Raw genomic sequence first — 19,845 nt, forward strand, 5'->3', positions numbered from 1 at the left:
CCATAGCCAGTCGTCTTGACCTGTATCTTGCCACTGGACTCTGATGACTTTGGAGGACTCAGTATGGCTGATGATTCTGCACAGCTCTGCCTTTCTTAAATCCAATTCACTTGCAAGTCAAGACATCACCATGCTGATATCATTGGTCTTCTTCGAGAATGAAGGTTACAGGGTTACACAGGCCTTGTTTTCCTCATCTGTAAAAGTAAGTGGAGGTGGACTAAATCAGAGATATCAAACGAAGCTAGCCTTGCAACGTAAGGCCCAAACCCTATTAAAGTGTAATTGAGAAATATTTAAGAAAATAAAAAAAGTACAACAGAATATCAATGATGTTAATATGTGGTTTTATGTCAATATGTGGCAGTAGGGGTTCTTATGTAGGGATTAGTGACATCTGTTTCTATTTGTTTGATACCACTAGGCTAGGTGATCTTGAAGGTCCCTTCTAGTGCTAACATTCTTTTCTCTATGGTCATGTATTTCAGGGTGTTCTTCCCAGTGTTATCTATATACTTAATGAACATAGTCTTAGTACTTCAACCAGTTGACCCACCTGAGGTACAATATGGATAAATGATTGCTGTGGATGGTCCCATTTCTCTGTTCACCAGACTAGATATAGGCACAGCATTTTCATGGTTCTTTCTCTTTCTCTGTTCTATGTCTTTTGTCTTTGTTTTAGTCACTGCTTCATTTTCTCTCAACTTCTGTTTTATTTCATCTCCGTCTTTGGTGCTCTCCTACTTGATCCTTTTCTTTTTCCTTTCCCTTAACCTATGCTTTTGGCCTGTCCCTGGTTTAGCCCTGAAAGTCAGCACTCAGGACTAAATAAGTACCTTAACTGTGAGTGTGTTATTGAATGCCATTGGAAGCCGTATAAGTTGAGACAGATTTCTTTTATTGCTTATACTTGTCTCTGTGGCCTATTACTTTATTACTGAGTGAAATTAAATTGATCTGACATGATTTTCTTTTTAGAGCTATTTTGATTATTGTCCTTCTACAGATTGTACTGTTCTAGGTAATTTTTCTAGGGCCTTTTTGTAATATCTGCCCAGATATTGAAGTTAAAATGATCATTGACAGATTTCTATTTACCAGTGGCTCCCTTTCTTTATTTAGAACAGTTGTTCTTTGATAGTCTTAAGGAACTCCTGTCTTTGTAGAATTCTTTAGAACACAGCTATCTAAGTTTTTTTTTTTTTGGCTTATGGACCATTTGGATTAGGCAGAAGACCTCATGGAGCACCTTTATCATCATGTGTTCTTGAAGAAAAACCTTCAATAACACTTCAGTGAACACTTCTTGCCCACTGCCCCAAAGTCCAGGACAGAGCAATTGCACATCCTAGACAATGTTTTAAAATTGCACCCCCTGTTACTGTCCCTTGTTAAGTTGACATAGCAAAATAAATGCCTTGGTGCCATGGAGAGTAGTATTATTTTGGGCAGTAAAAATATAAGCATTTTATAATAAGGAATATTAAAGTATTCTTCATCAGGCTCACCCACCCTTGTGTTTGCCTTAGGCTGCTGCTGGTGTTCACATCATAACAGCTGATGGGAGGAATTGAGTTGCTGTGAGACACCAATAGGACAATGCCTATATTTTATTTGATATCGTTAATTTGTGCTGGAAAGAAAAGTTTATGATTGTCGTATGACAGATATGAATAATGTAAAATAAGACCAGCTCTTGTGGATCACCAGAGTTTCCAGGACAATAGAGAAATACTTTGATTAGCTAATGGCCCTACAAGTAACATTTTAAAATTTAAGTACCAGAAAGGAATGCCATTGGTATCCCTGTCAAGTTTTAAAAAAAGAAGAAACCTTCTATTCTTTCCTTCCCCTTGTTACCTCCCCTCACCCCTGCCCCCATTTTTCACACTTTTCCACTAAGGCCTTTTGGCAGGATCCAGGAAGAATTACCTTGGGGAAAGGAAGACATGATTATCGTTAAAATAAACCAGAGTTCCTGCCAAGTTTAAGTTGGACAAAGATTACCAGGGTACCGTAGCCAAAGGGTGAGATAGGAAATGGAATGTGTAGGAATGGTTTCAAAGCTGGAAAAGGCATTTGAGAATAAAAGCACTAAAGGGAAAAGGGATGGTGGAGGGGAGGGGGGAACTGTTTTATTCTCTTATGGCTTCCATGCCTTTGACAGAATTCTTTTATGGTAGAGAGAAGCTAGTCATGACCCCATCTTTCACTGAGCTTGCTATGGTATCCAGCAACCTTCCCTAATGTAGTGTGGCATTCCATTCTCTTACCACCATTGGATCTTTTCCTGCTTCGGCCTGGTTTAACTATTTCACAGTCATAAAGGGGAGAACAATACCAATGAATAAATAGCCTTTTTTTTTCATTGTCCTGTGTTAGTGTGATCTTTCTTCCTTCACTTAAGTGAAATATGCATGTGTGCTATATTTTCTTTGATCCTCTTTTGCTTTATGTGACTGAAAAATTTTAATATTTTGCTGTTACCTTCTGCTAAATGTTTATATGAAGTTGACAAAATTGTAAGGAAACTTCTGTAAAATTCAGCCTACAGCTGTTGATTGCATGTAGTATGGCCTTTGGTTATTGAGAGCCATAAAAATAGAATGAAGCATGATGATTTTGTCATTATCTTAAGGACATTTAAGTTAGCTGTTGTAAACTTCTTACCTCCATTAATGAATTTCATGTTTATTACTAGGGATGAAAACTTATTCTGAATTATTGTTAATTCATTTGGTCTGATGATAAAGCATTATTTTAAAAAGATTTGGCCACTAAAATTTGTAAGAGATTTAAAAATTTCTGTCAGATATGATGAAAGCTAATCGTATTTGTACCATCAGCTTTTAATAATAATGATGGTAGTAAACAAAAGAAGTATAACATTGTTATTTCTTTTCCTTCCTTTCTACAGGTGCTCTTACCACTAATGGCATAAATGCAGACACCAGTACAGAAATAGGACGTGCCAAGAACTGTCTTAGCCCTGAAGACATCATTGATAAATATAAAGAAGCAATTTCTTATTATAGCAAGGTGATTTCATGTAATATAAAATTTTTCATTTAATCATACCATTTCAGACAGAAACTTTGACTCGACATGATATGATAGCATGTTCCCTCTTTAAAAAAAGGTATGTTAGTTTTGTTTTTATATCTATGTTTCAGTCCCTTGAATTTATACATTTATACGTCTTCAGAACACAGTTTACATTTAGTGTCTTATTTCACACTCACGGCATCTTTGCAAATTAGGCAAGGGTAGTTGGTATTATCTATATCTCTTGAGAGCATGTATTATCTCATACTTTGTATTTCTTCCAGTACTTAGCTCACATAGGTGATCAATAAGCGTAGGTAGAAGATACCTCTGCTAAATGCTTCATCTGAAGTACAATTGTAGCATTTAGCAGAGGTCTCTTTTACCTACCATTCCACAAATGAATGATAGTATTATAGTTTAGAAAAGAATTTGGTCTTGGCTTCTAACATTGCATTCTTCTAGATTGGCAATTTTCAGTCCTTTTCTGATATCGTGGCCCAATTTTGATAAATGTCTTTTTTTGTCATTGCTTGTATAAATTTTTTTTTTTTTTTTTTGGTGATCAGTGGATAGCAAGAAAGTGGTGGTGGAGAGGGAGGGAAACTCAACTGACTCACATTCTCACTTTGATAGAAACCATCTTAAGGGCTTTGAAGAAAAATAAAGTCCATTAATATTTGTGGTATTATTCTGATCAGACATTTTGAAATTATGTTATTAAATCACTATATAAAAGTTGATAGACTTTTGGTTTATGTGTTGGTAGTCATTTAAGTATAAATAGGTTTTTTAATAAAATATATGACAATGCAAATTATATGCACATTAAATGTATTGATGAGGGAGAAAAAATGGGCAGAGTTGCCCTTTATAAGACTTTAATCATGAAATTTTTCTCAGCTTTATACATTATTAAGTAATTGAATGGGAAAGGTGATCAAATTATATCTTTGCTTCATAACTTCTGAATGGTTTAGCTACATTGTAAATTAATCCCTGCCTTGTATTCATTGGTAGGCACAAAATTTTTATTTATTTATTTGGATCTGTATCTGTGATTTCATCATTGTAAGGGATGCCTAATGAGGAAATGCTCTCCACCAATGAAATTAGCAGTTGTCCTGCAGCTTATAGTCTTAGAAAGTTTGCCCAGAGTACTGTAAGTATGTAACTTGCCAAGTTTACACAGCGAATATGTCACAATCTGCCCTTGAACCCAAGTTTTCCTGATCCAAGTCTTGCCCTTTACCCACTGTGATGTGCTGCCACTGCATAGTGGGTTTGATAATTACCTGTTTTTAATAAGTTACCTTGGACAAGTTGCTGCATGTCTCCGAACCTCATTTTCATTGTCTGGGAAATTCAGATGATACTTGCTCTATATCAGAGCCAGGAATGGGGTCCAGAGTTTCTGAGTGGAGTCCTCTCCTCTAGAGTGACCTGCCCTTTTTAGAGAAATAAAACTGGACCATTGGAGCCAGGAGATCCTGGGGGTGAATTCCACCTCTGACACTTCCTAGTTGGGTGACTGTGGGCTAGGAAACTTCTCTGAGTCTTAATTTTCTTATAAAAGAAAAAATGGATTGTTATAGCTCTACTACTTACCTCTTAGGGCTGTTTCGAGGAAGGTACTTTTCAAACCTCCAAGTGCTATAAAAATGTGAGCAATGATGATAGTGACATTTTGTACACTTGATTAATTTTCCACTCTTCAATTGTAGTAATTCAGTTTTAGGCTAACCAAAAAGAATTGGTGTGTCTTATTGAGCAGAACTGGTGGTTTTAAAGTCTGAAAGGTCAGAAGCCTCTTTTATTTATTAGAATTTTCTTAAGTTTCTCTCTCATGTCCTTCAGTATAAGAATGCTGGTGTAATTGAGTTGGAAGCTTGTGTCAAAGCAGTGAGAGTCCTCGCAATTCAGAAGAGGAGCATGGAAGCATCAGAATTTCTCCAGAATGCTGTTTATATCAACCTTCGCCAGGTAAGGATGTAATGATATCTGTGATCTTGCATTGTTAGTTAACTGGATACAAATAAAATGATTCCAAGGTTAAGTGAATAGGCTGATGCAATACTGGAGTAGTATTGATACTGCATCCATACTCATAATGCTGATGCATTTATGGTTCGTTGTTGTCTATCGGAATTTGATTTAGCTTAGTTAAAGCTAATGAAATTATAATAAAAAAAATGGAACCATCAGTTGTTTGATGCAATTTAAAGTGTTTAATTCAGCATGACTTGACATTTACAGTATTTAAAAAAGAATTCATCATGACTGTTACTTTCTGTACTATGGGTTGTTTCCTGATTTTTCTCTTTCTTACCCCAATTTTAGTTGGTCTTTGTAGCAAAGAAAAACAATTCAGCAAAATTGACCAATAAATTAGTTGAATCTGACAGCATGTATAACATCCTTTTCCTGTGGTTCCTTACCTCTCTTCCAAGAAGAGTGTGCTGTGTTTCATCATATGTTCATTGACCCAGATTGATTATTGAAATAAATCTGTTTGTTTGCCTTTTAGTGTTGTTTACCTTTTCATTATTTTAATCATTGCATATATGGTTCTCTTTATTTTGTTATTTTAATCTTAATCACCTTACATGACACTTCCCATGTTTTTGTTCTTATACCATAATTTATTTAGCCTTTCCCCAATCATTTGTTGCATATTTTGTTTCCAGATTTTTTATGCTAAAAAATCTTTATTGATATGTTTGTATCATCTCTGTCTCTATCTATGCTGCCATTGTTGTTGTTCAGTTGTTTTCAGTTGTGTCCAAATCTCTATGACCACATTTTGGGTTTTCTTGGCAAAGATACTGGAGTAGTTTCCCATTTCCTTCGCTAGTTCATTTTCCATATGAGGAAACTGAGGCAAATGGGGTTAAGTGACTTGCCCAGAGCCACACAGCTAGTAAGTGTCTGAGGCTGGATTTGAACTCAGATAAGTCTTCCTCACTCCAGGCCTGGAACTCTATCCACTGTACCACCTAGCTGCCCCATTTCTATAATACGTACATATGTGATACTTTGTTTTTCTCTTTTTGACCTTCTTGCCTTATATGCTCAGTAGAGGAATTGCTATAGGATAGGAATTCTTCAGTGATTTTTTTTTTCTTACTTAATTTCAAAATGTCTTCCAGAATGGTTAGAAATGATACAAAATACAAATACTGCACAATAATGTGTGGGTCTATTAGGTTTCTAGTACTTAATTTCTAGAATTCAAAATTTGATGCCATCCTTTCAAAATATGGTTTGACTAATTGAATGAGAATAGAGACTTGTTTGTTGAAATTTTTTTTAGTGGATTGATAATCATGTTAACTTCAGAATCAGAAGACACTGAACTTGTTTATAGATTAAAAAACACAGAGAGGTTATCATAACTAGAATGCATGTCTCCTTCCTGCTCTTAGCACTAGAGAGGGCCAACAAAAATAAAGTCTATCAGATATTTTCACTCCGAAATAAAATGTGATAATTTTCAAGATAGTGTTTTTATTTTGTTTCCGATGTTGGAAAGTTTGGGTGGCACACTGGAAAGATCTTGGGACTTTAGAAAACTTTGGCTCATCCTAGTTCCAACATTGAATTAAGATATCATTTAGTAGGGATAAATTTACAGTGTTATACGTGAGTTTAAAAAATCAACTGGTCAAATACAGGCTATGGTAGACATGGCTAGATTATGGTTAATGTGAAAAATACTGGAGGAAAAAGTGGGGTTTAGGGATTGCAAAGGCAAGATAGGTCAACAGTGGGAAGAGTAGCAGCCAAAAAAAGCTAATTTGATTTAATCTTAGCATTCACAGAAGCATAGTTAGTGTCCAGAATAAGGGAGGTGATAGACCCATTATTCTCTGCTCTAGTGAGACCTCATGGAATTCTACATTCAGTGTTGGGTACTGGGTTTTAGAAAGGACTTTGGTGAGCTAGAGCACATTGAGAAAAGGGCAGGATGGTGAGGAAATTAGAAACTAACCCTGTAGAAGGATACACTATCCCATTGGAGGATTTGTGGAAGGAACTAGGGATGTTTAGTCTAGAGAAGGAATGACTTTGGAAGAATATGCTGAATCTATTAAAATATTTGGAAAATGATTAGACTGGCTTTGCTTGAACCTAGAGGGCAGAACTAGCAGCAATTTGTAGAAGTTGCAGAGGGGTAGATTTTGAGTGGGCAAGAGGAATCACTTCCTGACGATTAGTATTGTCCAAAATTAGGATTGGTATAACTACTTCTTGCATTTATATAGCTCTTTATTTAAGGTTTAGCCTACTAAGTTCCCATCACCTGAGGTCTTCAAACAAAGCCTGGATTGTTGGGGATGTTGTTGAATAGATTCCTGATCAGGTAGTGGTTGGATTGGATGACCTCTGAAGTCCCTTCCAATTCTGAGCATCTGTGAGCCTATAATTCATTCATCTTTTCAGACCTCCAGGGGGTGAAGTTGAATTTACCAATGACTTAGTCAACAATCACTTATTAAGTGATTACTATGTGTTGCACATTGTGCTAATACCAGAGGATCAAAAGGAGAGCAAAAACAGCCTCTGCCATCAAGGAGCTTATTTTTTATTCAGGGAGACGACCTATATAAATCAGAACACAAAAAATAAGTATAGAGAAGATGGAACGTAATCTTAGAAGGAAGAAACTAGCACCTGGAGTGTCCAGGGACTACCTCCTGGAGGAGATGGCTTTTGAGCTGAATCTTGAGGAAAGTCAAGGATTCTAGTAGGCAAAAGTTGGGAAGGGAGAGCATTGTGTGGGTAATGGCCAACGCAGAGACACAGAGACCAGATGGAGTGTCTTGTGAGGAACAGTTAGTTAGTAGACCAGTATGGCTGAACTGTAGAGTGTGTGGAGGGAAGGAGAACATAATAAAATTGGAAAAGTTGAAAGGGGTCAGGTTGTGCAGAGCTTTTAATGTCAAACAAAATACTTCATATTCAATCCTGGAGATAATAGGGAGCCATTGGAATTTGTTGTATAGGGGCACAGCATAGTCAGATATATACTTTAAGAAAATCACTTTGGCAGCTGTGTGTGGGTTGGATTGGAATGGGGTGAGAGGAAGCTGGAAGACCAATCAGAAGGTCATTGCAACAGTCCAGATGAGAGGTAATGAGGGCTTGAACTAGAGTGGTGTTTCTGTGAGTGGAATGAAGGGGAATTATGTAAGAGATGTTGTAGAGAGGAAATTATAAGATTCGGCAACTGATTAGATACACAGGGTGAGTGACAGAGACGAGTGGAGGATGGTGTTGAGATTGTGACCTTGGGTGACTGGAAGGGAGCTAGTGTCATCACAGCCCTACCTGGGTGAGTTCAGGAGAGGGGAGGTTATTCATGAAAGATATAATCGTGAAACTGAGGAGGTGATTGCTCTTAGTGAATATTTTAACTTATTTTGAACATTAGTCAAGCCATAATGTTGGGCCATGAGCCTTATTTTGCATGTTGGTCGACTCTGCCTGATTGCTGTGTTCAGAGACACACCATTTTTTGTACTCTTCCTTTGTAGGAGCTAGAGCCTCTTCTTTTCTCCAATTTAGAGATGATATGTGGGAGATGTTCTAAGCTTTTTCAGGAATGAGACACACTAAAATTATTAGTATTTCTTTGGCAGATGAGTGCCACCTGTCTGTGAAAACAAAAGTGTAGAAGAGTAAAATACAGTGTTCACACATTCGTGATGAATCTAATACCACCTTTTCCTGTTGGATTCAACCCTCACTCTATATAATTAAATGCTTTTTAACTTTTGAAAATTATTTACTTTTAAAAGTAAGTTATTTAAGTGTGGAATTAAACACTTTTTGGCCAACTGAAAGAACAGTTCAGGTGGAGAAAGCAGCTTGATATGGTTTTATCTGGTCAGAGTCAAACAATCTGAGTTAGCCAAATGTCAGTAGAAGAAGTATCAGTAGAATGTATGATTATTGCTGTCTCGAAATGAAACCATACCAAAATTTGCATTTCGCAAATAAGTCACACACCATTATAGTCTTAATTTATAGGTACGCTTAAAATCAACAAACATTTATTAAGCATCTGCTGTGTGCCAGGCACTGTGCTAAGTGCTGGGGATACAAAAAGAGGCAAAAGACAGTCCCTGCCCTCAAGGAAGTTGTAAGCTAATAAAAGAGACGACATGCATGCAAATATATATACAAAGCAAGCAATATACAGGATAAGTAGGAAATAAGTAACAGTGTGAAGGTGTTGGAATTAAGAGGACTTGGGAAGGCTTCCTGTAGAAGGTGGTATTTCAGTTGGGACTTAAAGGAAGGCAAGGATGTCATTTGTTGGAGTAGAAGAGGAACAGCGTCCTGGGCATGGTAGACAGCCCAGAGAGAAGGCCTGGAACTAAGAGATGGAGTGTCTTATTCATGGAACAGCCTGGAGGCCAGTGTCAGTGGATCGAAGAGCACGTCAGGACTAGAAATGTACGAGGGGCTGGGTTATGAAGGGCTTTGAATGCCAAACAGAATATTCTATTTGATCCTGGAGATGATAGGGAACCACTGGAGTTTGCCAAGCGATGTGATTAGGTCTGCGCTTTAGGAAAACCACTTTAGTAGCTGAATGGAGGCTTGGATTAGTGTGGGGAGAGACTTGAGGCTGGTAGACTGACTTGCAGGCTATTGCAGTGATCAAGGCATGACGTGATGAGTGTGTGTACCAGAGTGGTGTCTGTGTCAGAGGAGAGAAGGAGGCGTGTTCAAGAGACGTCACTAAGATGAAATCAGCAGGTCTTGGCAGCAGCTTGGATATGTGGAGTGAGAGATGGTGAGGAATTGCAAACCTGAGGGACTGGGAGGATGGAGGTGCCTTTGACAATCATAATAATCCACACTGCAGTTGTTGAGTTAGGAAGAAAGAAATTCCCTTGAACTTTCAAAGTAGAGCATGAAATTTAGAGTTCCAAGGGACCCTAGAAGTCATCTGGCCCAACATCCTCTTTTTACAGAGGGAGAAACTGAGGTTTCTTGCCTAGAGTCTTACTGTAGTTAGTAGTAGAGGCAAGATTTGAACTCAGATCTTTTTACTCCAAATCTGATGTTTTTCATTTTACATCATGTTGTCTTTTTGTCACAAAGTTCACGTTTCTGCTCAGAAGATAGTCTCTTTGACCTTCCTTATGAGCCTGTTTATGTTTATTTTAGGCACAATTCAAACATGCTTATTTATCATGACAACAATTAGAATCAGAACATTAGGTGTTAATAGGGAAACTGTTAGGAGCAGTCCAACTTAGGGTAACTCTCAGACATATTATAAACTCCTTGAGGTCAGGGGCAGGATGATTTTTCTCCTCTGTACCTTCACTACCTGGTACAGAGGTGCTTGATGAATACTTGCTGAATTGAATTTATTGAAGAAATGACTCCCTGGTGGGGAGAACAAAGACCACAGAAATTATGGCAGCCTTTGGGGTGATCAAGAAGCACTAAAGAACTCAGTAGCTCTTGAGGGTATTGTTTTTTAAAAGGAAATCCAATAACTTATATGCACAATGATATCTCAGAGTTACCTAGAAAAAATGTAATCTTTTGTCTTGAGAAGCCTGCATAGTGTAGTGTATAGAGCTGGTCTAGAAGCCAGGAAAACTGAGGTTGGAGGTTGTGAGTGCCATCACCTGCAAGTCATTTAACTTCTAAGTTGTCTTGGGCAACTCTTTAGTACTTCAGTCAGTCACTCAACAAGTATTTATTAAGCGTTCACTCTGTGCTCAGCACTGGGGATACAAAGAAAGGCCAACAGTTCCGGCCCTTAAGGAGCTCACAGTCTAACATGGGAGACAACATGCAAGCAAATGTGTGAACAGGATAAGTTGGAGATATTTTCTGGTGGCAGGGACTAGCGTTAAGGGGAGGGGCAGGAAAGGCTTCTTGAAGAAGGCAAGATTTTAGCTGAGACTTGAAGGAAGCCAGAGAGATGAAGAAAGAGACCATCACAGGCATGGGGGACTGCTAGGGAAAATGCCAGGAGTTGGAGATGGGGTGTCTTGTTTGAGGAACAATGAAAAGGCCAGGGTCACTTGATCATAGAATATGTAGATGAGAGTAAGGTGTGAAAAAACAAACAGACCCAAAACCCAAATCCCCCAAACTGGAAAGGTAGGAAGGGCCAGGTTGTGAAGGACTTTGAAAGCAAAAAAGAGAATTTTATATTTTATCCTGTAAGTGACAGGGGCCATTGGAGTTTACTGAGCAGCTGGGGGTGACATGGTCAGACTTGCACTGTAGCAAGATCACTTTGGCACTTGAGTGGAGGATGGACTAGAGTGGGAGAGAGACTCAAGGCAGGCAGACCCACCAGGAGCCTATTTCAGTCATCCCAGTGTGAGAGGAGGAGGGCCTTCATTAGGGTGGTGGTAATGTCAAAAAAAAAAAAAAGATGAAAATATGAGAGATGTTGTGAAGATAGAATTGACAAGACTTGGCAATAAAATGCAGAGAAGGTGCCAGTCTCAGTGGGAGAGGGAGTTTCCTCATCAGAAAGTTCTTTAGGTCAGTGAAATTACAGGGCCAATCTCTAACTCTACCCCCTACCCTCTGTCTTAGAAGACAGAGAAATATGTAATATAATTTAGAATATTTTTTATCTAGGCTAAATTAAAAGAAAAAAATTGGCCATTAAAAAGATAAGCATTAATTACTTGGAAAGTTCATTTCTTAATAATGCTGGAGACTGAGGAGATGCCTGTTTCCTTTGAAAATTTTAAAGTGCTTTATAAACTATGCCAAAAGTCTTAGTTAAGTTTTAATCCATTAAAGATTTTTGGGATGCTTCATATAAATGTTAGCTGCTACTACTTTTATGCTAAAAATAAAGCTTATGCTTGCAAAATTCTTAATCATTACAAAAGATTTTCTCTATGGTATATTATTTCATTCTTACTGGATTCTCACTGTAACCTCTTGAGCTCAGCAATACAAGTGTTATCTGTTTCAAAGAGTCATGGATCATGAGACCTGAGACTTGAACCCATGTATCCTGACTTTAAGGCCAATATTCTTTCATTCACAAGGCTTCTACACCTTTTTTTTTTTAATTTTAAAAGAAAACATGTAAAGCAAACAATAAAAAGCTAACAGAATTTCAGACAGTATGATATCTGTATGAGGGGGTTATTTTGCGGCAGATGCACCTTCTCTGTAGGCTTCTCAGATCATTACCCTAAGTGACTTGCTGTGCATGTCTGATCTTAGAGGGTGGCCTCACTTAAGGACTAGAATTGCCTTTTGGAATTAGCATCAAAACTCTTGGCATGCTGTGAAGTTGTTTTCATGTGTGGGTGTACAACTGCATTTATTGTATAAAAATAATATGTTTCCATTTGCAATATGTGGGCTATTTTTCTGGTGCTGGTTTTCTGATGCGTTTCTTCTGTTACATTTCATCAACACTAGATGTCAGTAGTGTAATGCTATAACAGATGAGTGTCTTTAGTTTCTATACTGTATTTGACTGTGAAACTGAAATTCATCTTAACAGTGTTTAAGTTTTCCCAGCAAGATTCTTTTCTCTGGTTGGCTTATTTTACTGTATACTTGCCAGATAAACAGGCAGGAAAATAATGAGTTCTGATGGGACTGAATAATAAAAAGAAAGAGGGAAGTGACTTTCTGAAATAGAACATGCTTTTGATTCTTGATCAAGTCTGCTCCTTTGTAGAAATGAATCCTTTTTATTTGAGAACAAAATTTTGACTTTTTTATTCCAGTGATGACTTGATTAATACACTAGAAATTTGGACAAGAAATATAGTGTGATTAAGCATTATAGGTTTTCTTATTTTAGGTCTTTGCATGCAAAAATTTGAACTTATAAAATGATAGCAACATATTAATTTACTTGTATTTCAAAATTATTCTTCAGTTTATAGAAGAATTCACTGCAGGTGTTCTTTAAATAACAAGCTTCCCTAGAGCTCTGAAAACATTTAACCAGACTCATAGAATTTTAGTGTATTAATAGGCTTTTATGCCACTTCTTGTGGATAAATCATTGTTGGTAACATGCTATACCCAGAATACACCTGTTTTGTATATTTCTATCATCCTTTGGGTTATTTGTAATTTTAATTATCCCAAGAATTAGTTGTGGTATTCCATGATTCACAAACATCTTGCATCACCAGAAATATATTGGGGGGTAAGGAACAAGCACTTTGGAATCATTAGAAGCCCTATGTAGTTCTCCAAATGTGATTTATTTCCATTTCTTCTTATCAATTCTGGGTTCAGCTCATTGTGTTGTTTGTCTAATAAATACATATTGATGGAGTAATTTGCTAAGCTGCCTTTACAGCTGCGTCTTATAGCCTGAACAATGTGTTTTTCATCCACTTTGTTTTGTCTGTGTAAATGATTAGACTGATTTCATTCTCATTGCTGTGAATTTCACTGAGGAGACTTTTTTAGTATTCTGGGACTTGTTGCAGGTAGTACAATGTCATCTGCAAATGAAGGCATTTTTGAGAATACATCTTTTGTTGGAACTTTCCATAGCACATTACCCACAAGGTAGGCATTAGGCAAACATAAGTGTCACCATTATTGATATCATTACTCAGCAGATTTTAATATTCTGGTGGGAGACCTTGTCTGGGTCTCCAAATAAGTAAACACAGAGGATTCTGGGAAAATGTCAGAGTAGGTCAGAAAATTCCAAGCTCTCCAGATTCCCTCACCAACAAAACAAAATAGTACCTTAGGGTGAATGTAGAGTAGCAGAAATAAACAAGAGTTGGGAGGAGAACAGTGGTCCTTTTCGGACAACTGGAGAAGATCCCAAGAAAGATCCCAGGATGGAGGTTTGGCCCCAGTGAAGTGTAAATGCCTCCAGGCTAGCTCCCCTGAGACAGCAAGCTTCAAGCCCTGGGGGCAGCTGGTTTGGGAGGTAGCCTTGACCACAGCCATAGGAATTTTCACTTCCTAGACAGTGTGGGAAGTTGGGTGTCTGGGTGGGGGAAGATTGAGCTGACAAGGGATGTCAGGCACAGTTGTGCTGCTGAGACACTTGGAGGGAAAAGGAGTGCAGAGGTTGGGCCCAGGACAAAGCTCAAAAAATAACAGCAAGGAGGACCTGAGGCCTGAGGCACCATCCCTCACACCCCAGGATAAGAGGTGATTATACTAACAAGCGGCTAAAAAGTTTAAAAAAAAAAAAAGAGCAGTCAAAGGAGAAAGAACCCAACCATAGACAGTTACTATGGGAATAGAGAAGGCCAGGGTTTGTTTTCAGAGGATACTGAAGCAAAAAAAAGCCTTCCCTACCCCAAAGAGTAATGTCAAATGGTCACCTGCCCCCAAAAAATTCATAGAAGAACTCAAAAAAGACTTCAAAACAATCCAAGAAAAACAAGAAGATTATGAAAAGAAAGTCAACCAACTAGAAAAGGAGATCCAGAATTTTAAGGAAGAAAATGACTCTTTGAAAATTAGAATTGGGCAAGGGGAAGCCAGCGAAATTGTAAGAGATCAAGAAATAATAAAACAATATATAAAGAATGAAAAAATAGAAGAGAATGTGAAACATCTCATAAGAAAAACAACTGATCTGGAGAACAGATAAAGATGAGAAAACATAAGAATAATCAGACTACCTGAAAGCTATGATCAAAAAAAGAATCTTGATACAGTAATACAAGAAATAATTAAAGAAAATTGTTCTGAAGTGTTAGAACAAGAGGGGAAAGTAGAAATAGAAAAAATCCACCAGTCACCACCTGAAAGAAATCCTTAGAGGAAAACCTACAGAAATGTCATAGCCAAATTCTGAAACCCCCAGGTTAAGGAGAAAATAATATGAGCAACAAGGAAAAAACAGTTCAAATTTGGTGGAGCCACAATTAGAATTACACAAGACCTAGTAGTGGCTGTACTAAAAGTCTGCAGATCTTGGAACAGTATGTATCGAAGAGCAAAAGAACTGGGGTTATGGTTGAAAATATCATACCCAGCACAATTAAGTATAATACTGAGCAGAAAAAAAATCCATTCAATGGATTGACAGACTTTCAGGATTTTATTCAAAAAGATCAGAACTTAATAAAAAATTTGATATACAAGATCCAAGAGAAATGTAAGGTAAATATCATATCAAAGACTAATTACAAGGGACTCAATAAGGACAAATTGTTTACTTTTTATATGTGGAAATGTAAACTGTATGTCTAAGATTGTCATTGGTAATTGGGTAATTTGAAAGAAAGAATGGGGTAGAGCTGAGTATGATGTGATTCTAAAAAATAAAATGATGTAGGAAAAGATAAAAAGGGTAATTGTCTCATGCAAATGAGGTGTGAGAGGAAGAACTGATACAGAGGAATTAGATGGGAGAGGAGGGCTGATGGTTCTGGAACCCTACTCTCATCAGGAATGGGTTAAAGAGGGAACAACACATATATGTCTGGAAGGGTATTAAAGTCTTCTACATTCATAAAGAAATAAGAGGGCAGAGGGATAGGGAGGGGGGAGAAGATAAGGGAGAGATAGGAAGTAGGATGGGGGTATAGAAGGGTGTGTAGATTAACAGGAATGGGATAAAGATGGAACAACATATATATATTTAGAAGGGTCTAAAAATCTTCTAAATTCAGAAAGAAATGAGAGGGTAAGGGGATAGGGTGGAGGGAGAGGATATGAGAGGGATTCTTGGGGGAGGTAGATTAAAGAATAGGAAGGCAAGGTAGCAAGTAGAACTAAAGTAGAGGAGTGAAGAGGGATAGGAATAGGATGAGAAGGATAGTGAGGAAAATAGGAAGAAGGAAAATATACAACAAGTAATTATAGTTTACAATGTGAATGGATGAATTTACCTGTAAAATGGAAACTGATACTAGATTAAAAATTTGAATTTAACAATATGTTGCTTTCAGGAAATGCTTTAAAAATGAGAGATACACACTAATATAAAATAAAGGTCAGGAGTAGATTTTATTATGTAAAAATGTAGGGATAGTAATCATTATCTCAGACAAAGTTAAAGCTAAATTCAGATTTAATTAAAAGAGAAAAATAGGGAAACTATATTATGTGTCAGCCATATTAATCAATAGTTGTAGACCACATAAAATAACTAGACAGTTATTTAATATAAGAGTATATCTGCCAAAAACAGGCATAGGAACTATATGAATAGAAACACAAAACACCTTTTATACAAAGTTAGAGCTAAAAAGTTGAAGTGGTATTTATTGGGCAGGGGTAGGTAAAGCTAATATAAGAAAAACATGACAATTTTACGTAACTAATCTACTTATGCCATCCCAAGTAAATTATTAAAAAATCAATTTACTAAGTCAGAAAAAATAATAACAGGATTCATTTGGAAGAGCAGGGGGTCAGGAACTTCAGGGAAACCAGAGGAAAAAGATGTGAAGGAACTAGATTCAGTAGTATCAGACCTTAAAGCATATTATAAGGTAAGAGCAGTGTTGAAGTACAAAATGGGCAATTTTGATTATTTTAAATTAAAATTATCCTGTATAAATAAAACCTGTATAGCCAAGAATAGAGGAAATGCAGAAAATTGGGAAAAAACTCTCATAGACAATCTCCCAGATAGAATATGATTGGGTTAGAATATTGTTGTGGTGTAGGAAATGATGAGCTGGTGGATTTAGAAAAATATGGAAAGTCTTGGATTTATAAAGGAAGATGCTATCCACCTTCAGGGAAACAGATGACAAGTGGAAATAAATATAATGTAGTCTTATGTATATGTGTTTGAGTATATATGTGTATATTTATGGATGTCTGCCTATGTAAGTATATATGTGTATACACACATATATACATGTATATATATGTACACATACACATACACATATGAACACACACACATATTTCTATATGTATCTATGCTTAATTGTAGCCTGCCTGGGGTGGGAGAGGAAGGGGGAAAATAAAGTAAAATGCATAGCAGAGGACAAAAGAAAACATACAAGGATGCAAAGATGGACAGCTTTGAAAATAATATTCATTATTTCAAACTCAAATCAATTTTCATAATTCAAAATAGTATTCATTATATAGATTTTCTTGAAATGGAAATTTATTGCTTTATATTGGGTCTTCTCTTATGTTCTGCTGTGTACATGGTGATGTTTTTTTTTTCCTTATTTTGTATTTAAGTTTAAGATATATTTAAAAACTAAAAAAAAAACTAAGTAAACAATGAACAGAATGGAATCCTTTTTTTTTTTTTTAACCCATCAGTAGTTATGTGATTGGAAAGATGTGTTTCACTGTAAAAAGTTATCTGTGCAAAGGTGCATTTTTCCTTCTCGGGTTTTCAACAAAACTAGCTTTATTTGTGCATAGTCCATTTTCATATGCCTGGAACACAGTAGACAATAAATGCTTGTTGAATGAATTTTATAGAGATAGAAAAGTAGATGTATGTATCTATTAATTGTATATATGTTTTTTAGGTTACCTTTGGTGGTGGTGGGGTAAAAGTCTGATATTTTTTGCTTTTTGGAGTCTTCTCTGCTTTGAAATATCTTGAGAATCAGTGCCTGAGTGCCTTAGAAATACTGTTTAATCTACAGAATAGATTTCTTTTGTATGTATTTGGCCAGATAGTTAGTCTTTCTGCCTATGTTGTCTTTGGTAAATCAAGCAATGAGGTGACAGAGTCCAAATATGGGGGTTGATAATGAGAAATGATGTAAAAATTATTATTGGATTTCTACTACTGGAAAAATAGTGGACTGGTCATGCATTGAGAATGAGAATCACCTGGGTGTGGTGGTGCATACCTGTAATCACAGCTCCTGAGGAGGCCAAGGATGTCAGATCTCTTGAGTTCAGGAGTTTTGAGCTTTAGTGGGGTAAGAAGTTCAGGTGTCTGTACTAATTTCAGCATCAGCATGGTGAGTTTCCTAAAATGGGGGTGGTTATCGTGGTGATCAGGCTGATTAAGGAGGGGAGAAGCCCTACCAAGTTAGAAATGGGATAGGTCAAAGCTTCTGTGCCACTCAGGAGTGGGATTGAGTCTGTGTGCAGCCCCTGTACCACCAGAGAGAGAATGAGAATCAGCAAATGGCCAGTGGTACATCTGTAATCTCTGAGATACTAAAAGTGTGAGATGAAGGCCCCCAGTGCATTGGATAGAAATGGTGTGGAGTTTTTTATGGGAGAACATGGATGACGGTTGCACAGAAAGAGGAGTGGAGATTTTATGATCTGCATTTGTGGAGAGAATCCTCAAGTTAGAAGGGATCTGACAGGTTATCCAGTTCAACCCCAGACTGTAATATGAATTCCCTCAGAATGTCCTTGATCTTGCTGAAAGACGTAGTGATGGTGAACTCAACCATTCAGTACAGGGCTTTACAGGAAAATATCGATTGAGTAAAAGATATTTGTGTGTAAAAGTACTTACCACCTTTACTTAGGTGGCAATTAGGTATAATTAGATTAGGAGTAGAGGATTCAGGTAATCCAGGACAGTAATTTAAACAGGTAATCCAGGACAGTAATTTAATATTTCTCTACACTATAGAAATTTATAAAAGTGCACTAGACTGAGAGTTAGGAGACCTGGGCTTTGGGACAGGTTCTACTAGCATTATGGGACCTTGGTTCTATCACTTGTCTGTCTGTCTGTCTGCCTGTTTTTTCATGTGGAAAAAGGGGGCGAAGTTAGAGTTGATGATTTCTTAGTTCCTTTCCATTTCTCTCAGAAACTTCTATTAATAAAACATTTTCTGAGACACTTCTGTAAATAAAAAATTAAAAAACAAAACTACAGAGGTGTTTTAAAGGTAGAAAGTTTCTTAGGGTAGTTAACAGAATTACTTGGTATTTTTATGACTTGTAGGGGAAAATATGCCTGGTGCCTTGCTTCTTGGTTTTCACAATGGAAGCAACTTTTGAGTAGGAGGCAATGGAGCTCTTGCCCAGAGAGAGGAAGAGAGAGAGAGAACAAAGAAACTGCTGGCTGAGTAAGAAAGCTAGGGATAGGGACATGACTTCTTGCTGGGGAAGAGAAGTTTAAAGGAAGCAGTCAGAGAAAGGACTTTCCCTTCCTAAAGATAAAAAAAATCAAAGCTACTGGCAGCTTATAGATAAGCAAACGTGGAGGGACTTTAATGTCAGCCTAGTCTTTGAAGACAAGTTAGAAAGAGCCAGGCACAAGCCCCAGGGGAGGGTTTTGGCAAAAAATTAAGTAGGTAAATGAAAGGAGCATAGTCTTCCTTTTGCAGCTGAATACAGGGATAAGAGGAAAATATCTTGAATTAAAGGAAAAGTTAAGGGTGGGTAAATAAGATGCAGTGGCACATTTTAGGCATTTATGGCTTCAAGTTTATTCTGAAAATGTTATTTGATTTACTAGTTATTTAAGTTAAGCAGATAAAAAAATTAGATATCTATAATTATAAGAGTCTCATCATATATGTCTTCATATAGGTTATGACTTACTGCTCAGATCTTGTGACCTTGGGCAAGTCACTTAATCCTTTAGGTTAATACTCTAAGACGGGTAGGGAACCTGTGGCCTTGAGACCACATGTGGCCCCCTAGGTCCTCAGGTGTGGCCCTTTGACTGAATTCAAACTTCACAGAACTTTCGATTCAAAGGGCCACACCTGAGGACCTAGAGGGACACATGTGGCCTCAAGGCCATAGGTTTCCCGTCCCTGTCCTAAGATAATAAGTTACAGAGGAGTTGCTGACCTATGTCAGTGAAAGGAAATTATAATGCTGAGTCTTCCCTATAAGAGTGAAATATGAAATCACCTTTCTCTTAAAAAAAATCCC

At 37.2% G+C, this 19,845-nt stretch overlaps 1 protein-coding gene across 2 annotated transcripts in view; it reads left to right on the top strand.

Moving 5' to 3' along the window:
• Positions 1–19,845, top strand: part of TRAPPC9 (trafficking protein particle complex 9) — a 964,950-nt gene that overhangs the window by 57,967 nt on the left and 887,138 nt on the right. For both annotated transcript variants that reach the window (XM_027844988.1, XM_027844994.1), the window contains 2 exons: positions 2,921–3,042; positions 4,906–5,031. In XM_027844988.1, coding sequence (XP_027700789.1) covers positions 2,921–3,042; positions 4,906–5,031 — 248 coding nt within the window. The remainder of the gene's footprint in view (positions 1–2,920; positions 3,043–4,905; positions 5,032–19,845) is intronic.

This window comes from Vombatus ursinus, unplaced genomic scaffold, assembly GCF_900497805.2.
Source record: "Vombatus ursinus unplaced genomic scaffold, bare-nosed wombat genome assembly UNPS02005236.1, whole genome shotgun sequence".
Taxonomy (NCBI): domain Eukaryota; kingdom Metazoa; phylum Chordata; class Mammalia; order Diprotodontia; family Vombatidae; genus Vombatus; species Vombatus ursinus.